Source organism: Micromesistius poutassou, assembly GCF_964030765.1.
Source record: "Micromesistius poutassou genome assembly, chromosome: 2".
In the NCBI taxonomy this organism is placed as follows: Eukaryota; Metazoa; Chordata; class Actinopteri; order Gadiformes; family Gadidae; genus Micromesistius; species Micromesistius poutassou.
The window spans coordinates 9659854-9670806 of NC_140272.1; the positions used below are offsets into that span (position 1 = coordinate 9659854).

The window sequence follows — 10953 nt, forward strand, 5'->3', positions numbered from 1 at the left end:
TCAGGCCAACAGCAAGAAAACAGTCTGTATTCATGCACAATATTAGAATACATAGAATCACTCATACATCACACATCTACATCTGGTAACATCCGGCAGATTGCCACAAGTCAGGTCATAGACGTTTGCATGGTGTATGTAATATACGTTTGTTTTCCTGTTACAGAATAACAGACGGTTGATGCCCAGATCCAAGCCTGTTACAGCAAAGGTCAAGTACAGCAACGTGAACAACGGCTCAGAACAGGACGAGCTGCATGCCTACTTCTTCACCTGAAGAAGCATAGCCTCAGTAGCCTTAGACACATCCTACACTAATACAATTATTATATGTATATTATAGAATCCGGGTTTTCCCGTCTACAATTTCAAGCAAGTCAAGCTGAAGGTCTGGCAAAAATAAGGGGTTATATAATTCCATACGTTACTATTGTGATTAGCCATTATAAGCCGTTTTGTTTTAGTGACAACACAAGTGGGAGTGTCCACTGTCCACCTAGATGTATGATGGATAGATGAGCAACATTTGCTTCAGATTTTCAAACCGCTTGGAATGGCTTAACACTAAACCTGTTGGCATAATATAACCTCTGAAAGGTACTGCTGCTAAGATTTAACATCTGTTTGAGTAATGTTAGAAATACCAGCCATCCAGTTTTAGAAATGCAGGGGGAATATTTGATTTGAGTTGACCTTGCCTGCATCTTAATCCTTGATGGCAATTCTTTGTTGAGTTAAACATGGTCTGGAAGAACAATACATTTTGTTTTCGCATTTCATTTGCAAGAAAAATATTTACTAATAAAAATAAATTGATATTAATTTGTATTAAAGATTAAAATCTGCAAAAGTTCTGAAAGTAGGGTGTACAGACTTTAGTGATTGTGCTTTGATTTTTTATTACATCTCTTGCATTTGGCCACTGCCATTCTGTAAACCAGTTAATAAATAACAAATAAGGAGATAACAGGAACTTCAAGTGAAGCAGCACATTTGCAACATGTAAAGTCTCTGCCTTTAAAAACGAGAAAGAAAAGCGGCGAGAAAGGAGTTCACGGTAAGGGGACCTCACTGGAGGCGTGTCCTCCAGCAAGACCCCTTAAAACACAATCAGCCCCAGCTCAAAGCATGTGTCCGTGGGCTGTCCTGCAAATCTATAGATTGGCGCATGACGACATGTGGAGTGCCAGGTCACAGGTAAAATTAGAGTTCAAAGTGAGGCCCCTGCACTCCGGCAGCAGGGCCCCGCCCTGACGGCAGGACACGCAGGGTGTGTGATGCCACTCATAGGAGAGCTCCTTAAGGCACCTAGAGCACACCTAAGGCACCTGCTTCGGCGGGGTGCACCTTGAGCCCGGGGCAGAGTTATGAGTGTCCACGTGGGGCCATGAAGAAGACAGTAAAAGGTTGAATTAGAAAAAAGATTCAGCAACAAGGCAAAACAGGTCTCATTTAAATAGAGTGCCATTAGTCTTGATTGTGTACAAATAGGGGGTCTGGACTAGAAATAGAGGACATGATTAAAAGTCTAATCATTTCAAGGTGCATAAGCCTTCAGGATCAAAGCCTTCTGTGGTCCCATGATAACCATTAGCAGCTCAGAAGATCCAAACAGGATGAGTGTGTCTCTGGAAACTGGACAGGGTTGTGGGTCCAATGTGGTCTACTCCAGATCCTGCAGATTGATGGTGCTCCCAGTGAACTGGGAGGTGTCCGAACCGTTGTCGTCCTCTGGCATCACTGACGATTCCTGGAATATTGCCAACAGAACCACAACCCTCAGCTTGCACAGGGATTCCAGAACACAAACCTCACAATACACACATATATGCAGCTGGTTGAGAGTTAAGACTCCAAACTCTTACAGTGGCTTTTGAAATGTTACCTGTAATATGTTGACGGGCAGGTCGACGGTGAGCTGAGAGTGGGAGCTGGACGGCTGGGAGCTCAGCTGGAAGGCCAGGTCCCCGTCACTAGGCGGGTCATCCTGGAGAATGCCGCAGAAACAAACGGCTGTCAGTCAAAGTCTCTCCAGGCGGTAGACAGCACGGAGGGTTGTTGTTTACATCTTACCTGCAGTAGTTGTATCTGTACATACTGGGCCCCAGTGACAGGGTCTCTGAGTGTTAGCCCCCCACTGGCTGCTGTGTGGGCACCGTCACCATAACGACCACTAGAAGGAACCAACGATGTCGAGGCACTGCCAGCTTTCCCAACCTTGCTCTTTCTCTGGCTCAACCCTGAAGCTGAAGTGAACACAGGAGAGGAAACCATCGGTGGCTGTGGTCAAACGGCTGTAAAGGGTTGCATTATCCTAAATCTTCACATTAGCCGCTCGTCCCTTGTTTACAGAGACAACAGCTAATCTAAATAAGCCTGTCAGGTTAAGGTCTTACTGGAGGAAGCAGGTGCTCCTTTCTGCTTCTTCTTCTTGGCTAGCTGGATGGCCCTGTAGTCCGTCCTGGCTGAGCCTCCACTCTCCTAGCACCACCCAACAGGTACACACGGTTAGCACTAGGGCTGAACGATTTCAGGAAAATATCTAATTGCGATTTTTCTGGTAGATATTGCGATTTCGATTTGATCCATGATTTTCTTCAAATCAAGCTTTAGTGCAATATTCACAATGAACAGTAATATTTACAAACATGACATCATACCATTAAAACATTACATGCCATTACTCTAATGCAAGAATGAAAACTAAAGGTAAGAATTGATTTCAAATGTATGCAAAAAAATCCTTAATTTTGTCGATAATAATAATATTATGACAGGGTCCGCGGGCGGAATTGTTGACGGGGGGGGGGAGGTACGGGATTACAGGCTGCCGGAGTTGACGCGCCAGAGTTACCACGTTAACGCTGAAATGCGATATGCCGGCGGGCCAATTGCATTACATTAATTGGGGACATTACATTATAACAGGGTCCGCGGTCGGAATTGTTGACGGGGGGAGACTTTTCACCAGACTTTTTCGTCATGCACTCGTCGTGCAAATGCTTGTGGTGATTTCTCCAGTGCCTGTATAAATAGTTGACAACAGATCTCGGGTCAGTCAGGAACACGGAAGAAACCGCGGCTTTGGCGATCACGAGATCGCGTTGTCTGAAATCGCAATTTCGATCAGAAAACGATAAATCGTTCAGCCCTAGTTAGCACTCCTTTAAATCGCACACAATGTGTGGTGGCGTGGTGTCACGCGGTGCAGATGCTCACCAGGAAGCTGCTGGGAGACACAGCGGGGCTGGTCTCCGGGTCCTTCTGTGGGCTGAAGCTGCTGCTAGGGCCGGGGAACACAAACTGGCCCAGCCCCTTCCCTCCTCCCTCCTGGGGAGCCAGGCCCTCTACGCAGTCCAGCAGAGGGCCCGCTGCGCCCTGACCCCGTGCTACCACCACCTTAGAGGGCGCCGGTGCCAGGAGGTCGGGGCCCGGGGCGGCGGCCAAGGAGGCGGGGGGAGGCCCACCACTGAGCACACTGGCGGTGGCCGGGGGGGGTGAGAGCCCATGTTCGGCCGACATCGCGGTAGCGGCGGTCTGCATGCTGAGAGCACCCAGGGCTTCTGGCGTGACCGACTGCACATCGTCCAGGTTGAGTGTGCCCTGCGGGGGCAGCACGTGGCCCACTGTCCCCTTCAGCCCCTGGTTGTGGTGGGAGGCCATGTCGGCCACGGCTGCCAGGATGAGCGGATCGACCGTCTTGATGGTGCCACCTGCCTGGAGGTGGTGTTGATGGTTGGGCCCTGCCTGTTGATGGTTGAGCCCTGCTTGTTGATGGTTGGGCCCTGCCTGTTGATGGTTGAGCCCTGCTTGTTGATGGTTGGGGCCTGCCTGGTGGAGGTTGTTGGGGCCTGCCTGGTGGAGGTTGTTGGGGCCTGCCTGGTGGAGGTTGTTGGGGCCTGCCTGGTGGAGGTTGTTGGGGCCTGCCTGGTGGAGGTTGTTGGGGCCTGCCTGGTGGAGGTTGTTGGGGCCTGCCTGGTGGAGGTTGTTGGGGCCTGCCTGGTGGAGGTTGTTGGGGCCTGCCTGGTGGAGGTTATTGGGGCCTGCCTGGTGGTGTTGATTGGGGCCTGCCTGGTGGTGTTGATTGGGGCCTGCCTGGTGGTGTTGATTGGGGCCTGCAGGGTGGTGTTGATTGGGGCCTGCAGGGTGGTGTTGAATGGGGCCTGCTTGGTGATGGTGGTTAGGGCTGGTCTGCTGGTGATGATGATGATTGTTGGGGCTTGTCTGGTGATGGTGGTTTGGTCCTTGGTGGTGGTGGTTAGGGTCTGCCTGATGGTGGTGGTTAGGGTCTGCCTGGAGGTGGTGGTGGTTGGGGTCTGTCTGGTGATGGTGGGGGCCCAGTGCGGCGGTGACCGACGAAGGGTCAATGGTGAGGATCCCCGAGCTCACCAGGGAGAAGTCTGCTGTGGAGAAGGCGGTCGCCACGCCCCCACCTACAGAGGCCGCGCCCACTCCCAGGCCGGAAGGAGACGTGGAACCCCTGGGCACGCTGGAGAACAGGGAGCTGAGGTCCAGGTTGCTCAGAGGGTCGCTCCCAGGCACACAGGGCCCAGTGACTGTCATGGGGGTGGAGCTGACCAGTTCGCTGCTTGGCGTGAGGGTGGGCGTGGTCTCCATCTGGCTGAGAACATCTGCATTGCATGAGATACGGCTCAGTGAGTCATGGTGAGGCAGAATGACATTTGTTCTGATTTACAGATCCCATGAAAGACCAAAAGAGATCAAATGTATCCTGGAGATGTTTGAAAGTGCAGTTCTATTTCAGTGTGACGGCATCAGTTCTACATTTCAACGAATTTCTCTTACGGGGGATTAATAAAGTTGTATAGTATCGTATTTGGTCAAGCATCCATCAGGCATTACATAAAGACATGCGTGTGGTTGTGACTTATTGGATCAAGGGCCCAACTACAGATGAGGACGTGATGGAGCCCTGTGTGTGGATGCGTACTAACCCGCCGTGAGGTGGTGATGTTTGACCATGTGGCTCTTCAGGCTGCTCCGCGAGGAGAAGTGCTTGGAGCAGTCGGCCACGGGGCAGCGGCTCCGGAGCGAGCCGGGGTCCTGCTTATGCTTCTTGGAGTGGATGTAGAGGCTGCTGCGCGCTGAGAACTTTGCATTACAGCCTGCCAAGACAGCAGCATCTCAGCAAATAAACCCACAACAACTAGAGATACCAGGCTAAACCCACTGAGTGTACAGAAACACCAATCAGCGCACACACACACACACACACACACACACACACACACACACACACACACACACACACACACACACACACACACACACACACACACACACACACACACACACACACACACACACACACACACACACACACAGGTCAGTGTGTCAGCAGGGTGCCGTTGATGTGCCCACCTTCGGCATGGCACTGGAAGGGCTTGGTGCCCAAGTGGGTGATGCTGTGGCCCTTAAGGTGCTCCGCCCTGGTGAAGGACTTCCCACAGCCCTCCTCTGGACAGGTGAAGCGTCGGTCATCGTCGTGCTTCCTGGGGAAGAGAGAGGAGTGGCATGGGTATCGTGGCCCGGATATCAGCCCTTAAGACACTTCAACCAATAGTTTTTTTTTCTTTACCGTTTGTGTCGCAACAGCTTTGACATGCTGGTGAACGACCAGCCGCAGCCCTCAGAGTCACAGACAAACGGCCTTTCTCCTGGAGGACACAACACATTCAGAGTCAGACACAAGCAGCCTTTCTCCTGGAGGACACAACACATTCAGAGAGTGGGGGGGGGGGGGCATACCGGTGTGACTTCTCAGGTGGATCTTGAGCCGGCAGGCCTTGTCGTACAGCTTGCCGCAGCCCGGGTAGGAGCAGGTGAAGTGGCCCGCTTCCCGGAAGTGGGTGCGGTTGTGGGAGAAGAGGGCACTGAAAGTGATGAAGGTCTTCTCGCACCCTGGGGAGGAAATATGGAACAATCCAATACACCGACAGAATGGGAATACATGGCACCATACTCCTGAGAGAAAGTTCCCTGCCACGGCGAAGCTTTCGCTGCCTGAATCAGCGGCGGGGACTACTGCCACAGAGACTGATCCATTTTCCTTTTCCATTTGTTATTTTTATAATGCAAAAAGTAGGATTGCTGCGTGGACCTCAGTGGCCTGTTACGGCAGAGCTTAAGCACAGCCTTAAAGTTTCAGAAGACACGAGGTGAAGTCACCTACAATGATACCAGCTGCGGGGAGACATGATTGTGATCATTGTTGGGAATATTCAAATAGATAGAGAGTCATGGTGTGTCAAAGGCCTTGCTGTGGGCGTTACCTGGGAAGTCACACTTGTGGGGCCTCTGGGGCTCAAAGTGGGCTCTCTGGTGGTTGGTGAGGCGCGTGGCGCTGCGAAAGCACTCGCTGCACACCTGGCAGGCGAAGGCGTTCTCCTGGGCGTGCACCTTGAGGTGGGCCTTCAGGTTGTACACGGTGGTGAAGCGCCGCCCGCAGCCCTCAAACTGGCAGGTGTGGGGCCGCTGCTTGTCGTGGGACTGGAGGTGGCGCTTCAGTTTGTAGGAGGTGGTGAACGCCCAGCCACACCCCTCGACCGTGCAGCGGTACGGCCGGGGGTCCTCTGCGTGGTTTAGAAGGTGTATCTTTAGTTTCTGCCGGGTGTCAAAGATGCTGGGGCAGCCGGGCTGGGTACAGCCAAAAGACACGATGGTCTCCTTCTTAGACCTGATGAAGTGCACGGACTGAGGCTCATGATTACTGTCACAGTCTAGGGTGATGGCGCTTTTCGAGCAGGGGGTGACGAGATCGCTCTCTGTTATGGCACATAACGTCCCTACTTCCTGTTTTATGATTGGACAGAGGTCCAAGGAGGACTCCGTCAACGGACAGTCATCCACCAGGGCCAACTCGGAGTCAGCACCACACAGACCTGCCCGGGGCTCATGTTGACTGGAGGAAGCCACAGCCAGTGTGCTGATCTTGCCTATGGATTTGGTACCGCTATCATAGTTGAGGAGAACGATGTCCTCGTGGTCTTTCATGCCCAAGTGTTCCTTCAAACTGACCATGTCGTCATCTGTGTGGACATAACCCTCCGGGGGAGCGGCCAGTGTTAGTATTCCGTTTTCAATCGTCACTATGATGCTTTGGTTATTGATCATGATAGTTCCCGAGAAGGTTTCGTTCGCAGGGCAGCTTGTGGATGCAGTGTCTGCAATGTTATTCTCCTCAAGACCGGATGGTTCGGAAATAAAGTCTGAAGTGTCCATGTTCTCACTGGTGTTCATAACGACCGTGTTTTCTGATATCAACGGCCCCAGCAGCTTTCCATCCATCCTCTCAGGCCCCACCTGGACCTCCATCCTCTCAGGGCCCACCTGGTCGGTCTGCTGGAAAACGGTGGATTCGCCATCTGCATGTAGAGCATTGAATAGGCTATCAACACAATCGGCTTTCATACAGGCCTTACCGTGGACGTAGTGGAAGTTATCGTTTGAATAAACACCATTAGGCGTCTCTACATCCGTCAAGTGATATGGATTCATTGTTGAGCACTCCGGATCTTTACCGTTGATCGCATCGTCCGTTGAAAATAACTCCTGCCTCCCGGGTCGTCCCTCTTCCTGAACCACACTGAACACAACACGGGGCTCCTCCGTGGTTCGGTGAGGAAGAGACGCGTCGAGGTTCCCAGGGGCCGCCGGCTGCAGGGCGGAGCCGCCTGCACGCTGCTGCCGTGAACCCGCAGCCCGGTGCCGCTGGGAGGGCTCCTCTCCCCCTCGGAGCCGCAGCTCCTCTCCCCCCCGGGGCCGCTGCTCCTCTTCCCCCTCCGAGAAGGGAAACGCCATTTGCATCGCTGCATCCCCGCCGTCCACGTCGTGTTTCCAGACGTTTCTTACGTGTTTTTCCGACAGTAAGTCCGTCTCTCTCAGGTTCAGTCCAGTATCGGTGACCGTAGCGTCGCTCTGAGGAGGATCCTTGCCTTTCGGTCGCTGTTTTCCGACCGACAAACGGGCCACGCTGCCATGTTCCGCCAGTGGGCGAAGCGGAGGAGTCCCCGGCCTGCTGCTGGGGCTGTCCTGGTGGGACTGGTCCGGGTCCGCAAGTCCATCAGACCCGTTTTCCTTCGACAAAGAGCGAAAAATGGTGTGTGTGTTCGATATAAGCTGCGACAGAACCGTGGTGTGTGGGGCGCCATGTTGAGAGTGGATGTTCGGGGCACCAGACAGCCCCTGGATTTCCATCTTGGTATCCCTGTAGCAGCGGCACACGAAGGCCCGCCCTGCGCGGACCCGGAACTCCACTCCGTACTTTACCGACAGCCACTTCCGACCTCGTTTAGTTGAATGAAAACACGGACTGGACTTTTGTATAGTTGATTTAGGGACCGTTCGGAATTTATGGTATGGGCCACCGGAGGAAAATAGGGGGGGGGGGGGGGGTCCTCAATCTTTGTATGAAACAGCAAAAAGACAAAAAGTGTGTTTGGAGCATATTTTTCCATGTAGCTCTCAGTCTCCCCACCCCACTGCCATGATGAATCACTGACTCTTCCCCCTTAATCACAGGCATGTTATCAACAACGAGCCAGGGCCCGGTTTCCTGAAACCTTCTTCCTTCTTAACGCTGTCATTCGTAACCTAGGGTGACCAGACGTCGCCGGTTTCCGGGGACAGTCGTCGTCCGTCCCCCCCATACCAACCCAACCGAAAATGTCCCCGGATTTTGTCTCAGAAATCTGGTCACCTTATCGTAGGGTGACCAGACGTCCCCGGTTTCCGGGGACAGTCCCCGTTTTCAGTGACCTGTCCCCGGCCACTGCTGTCCCCGGAAATGTCTCCGGTTTTCATTGTGACTGAAAGATCCGAAATTGGAATAAAGGAAAAAATGAAAAAACTAAAATGTTGACCAAAAGACATGTAGTTGTGCACCGTATCTACTGCTCGCACAGCCACAGGCTAAAGCCAGCCAGAACAAGCCCCGATCAGAGTAGAATGCCCCTCTAGAATGCACATAGCTGCGCAGTAGAACTATCTTCTTCCCTTCGCGAGAGGCTACAGGTAGCCTACCTACGCGGTACTTTCATGGCATTCGTGCATCTATTCAGCCAGCTATGGTGTAAACACAGCAGGAATATCATTGATTGAATACGATTGGCAAACCAAAGGTGTTCTTGTAAGTGTTACTGTTTATCATGCTGTATATGTTATTTAATGTTGAATTGATATGTGTATTATCTACGATGTGTGTGTATGATCACAGATCTGTTTGTCTGACAGACACAGCTGTTTTGCATGTTGTGTCCCAACTGTAGCAATTCTGTGTGTGCTTGGGGGAGGTGTGTGTGTGTGTGTGTGTGTGTGTGTGTGTGTGTGTGTGTGTGTTGGTTTTTGTAAAGACCATTGTATTAAAACTTCCTGTTTCTGAATTGTGCAACCATTTGTTTTTCACTAAAAACTTTGGTGGGTCACACCCACTTTTACATGGAATTGACAGTGTCTAAAGATAAATCAGTGTATGGCATGACACATGTCCCAACCTCATTACTGTGCTGCCCATGTATAATACATTGGGTTAGGTAAATAAGGTTTAAGGTATGTTGGCCTTCATTTGTAATGTATATATTTTTTAATAATTCACATATTTCAAGTTAGGGACCATTCACAATAAGATATTAATATTGTACAATATACAACAATATATGGCAGGTTAGCTGCTTGCTACTTCCCACCCACATTTAGGGAAAACTGATTCAACCCCCTTAAAACCATATATTTTCTAAAACCATATAACCTGAAGTTGTCATTCAACTTGAAGTGTGGCATTTTCCATTTTCCATGTCTTCCCCAAATCTTGTGAAAATCATATGGTGTAAGGAGGAGGCCTTGGTTTGGGTGAAGTGAAGTGATTTTAAGGATGTTCTTGATCTCAGCTAGAATTTACTACTTAAAAAAAAACATAATTATTAATCAATTCCTTTGCAATTTTGGATTTAGTGAGAGAAACTGCTTTGTGAATGGTAAGGGCAGTGTCCCCGTTTTAGTTTTTCTATGACAAAAACACTACATGTTTGGAGGTTTTTACACCGCTGAACCCAAAATGTCCCCAGATTTTGTCTCAGAAATCTGGTCACGTTATTAAAGAGTTGTTCAAAAGTTTCAACCATGCAACCAACTATATCATTCATTTGTTCACTTAATTTGTTATTATCGTTGTGCAACCAGGACTCTCGTATCGCAAGTTGTTTAATGAGAACACAATTCGGTGTTTAGCTAGGCTAGTTGCACACGTCTTTTTTATGTAGACTAGCCTAGTCAAGGCCTGCGGTTCGATGACTACTTTTCTATTACATGTAGGTACCCAATGTGTTCGCGTTATCCATACAGCATGGCCTTTTCATGCATTTTAATTGCCCATAGATAGGCTACACCAGCGGTCCCCAACCACCGGGCCATTCAGATCTTAGCAGATCTTAGCTAGATTCCTGACCGGGCCTATGGCCGGCGGCGGAACCCCGGCGGCGGAGCTAAGATCTGAATATTAGCCCCAGCTTGATGATTCGGATCTTAGATTATGGTAGGTGAAAAAGTTTGGACCCCTGGGCTACACTATCCATTGGAAATTGATAGTTTCTCGTCGGTGAGTTCGGCTTAGCACTACAGGCATCATGCACTTGGTACGTGATCAGGTCGATCGTTGGTCGTAGCACATTGAGACTAGTGCCGCGGTCAGTCGACCGCCTATTTATTTTTGTTATCCAAACGGCTCACTGTAAATTCACCACCGCACAAGTCTGTGCGCTGTGCCCCCCCTGTTGGTTAATCTGCTATCCTCTTTCTCCCCCCCCCCCGCCTTCACTGCTTTGATATGAAAAATGGCTGAGGCAGGTGAGTCCTCCGAATCAAGTCGAGTATTTCAGGCCAACTGGTAAAGGAGTGTCACGGCTTTCAAACACACAAACCATAAAGCCTATGGACGCC

The 10953-nt window shown here is 50.7% G+C and overlaps 1 protein-coding gene across 2 annotated transcripts; it reads right to left on the minus strand.

The window, feature by feature from the left end:
* Positions 1-888: 888 nt before the first annotated feature.
* Positions 889-8362, minus strand: LOC311338691 (uncharacterized protein). 2 transcript variants are annotated; one of them, XM_084464008.1, is made up of 11 exons: positions 7542-8362; positions 6294-7385; positions 5770-5922; positions 5600-5678; positions 5383-5513; positions 4956-5126; positions 3220-4631; positions 2397-2481; positions 2074-2246; positions 1886-1987; positions 889-1750 (listed from the first exon to the last, which is right to left on the minus strand). In XM_084464008.1, the coding sequence occupies exons 1-11, from the start codon at positions 8215-8217 to the stop codon at positions 1664-1666; spliced, it is 4161 nt and encodes a 1386-aa protein (XP_084320134.1). In that variant the 5' UTR covers positions 8218-8362; the 3' UTR covers positions 889-1663. The 2 variants fall into 2 exon arrangements, with proteins under 2 accessions (XP_084320134.1, XP_084320133.1); XM_084464007.1 differs by having other exon boundaries at positions 6294-8362.
* Positions 8363-10953: the final 2591 nt, after the last annotated feature.

Excerpts from the sequence above, each read along its gene's own strand:
- LOC311338691 (XM_084464007.1), bottom strand. The coding sequence starts at position 8,217 with ATGGAAATCCAGGGGCTGTCTGGTGCCCCGAACATCCACTCTCAACAT. Across the intron at positions 5,923-6,293 it reads CCACAAGTGTGACTTCCCAG|GGTGCGAGAAGACCTTCATC; the intron begins GTAACGCCCACA and ends TTTCCTCCCCAG. Across the intron at positions 5,679-5,769 it reads CCACCTGAGAAGTCACACCG|GAGAAAGGCCGTTTGTCTGT; the intron begins GTATGCCCCCCC and ends TGTGTCCTCCAG.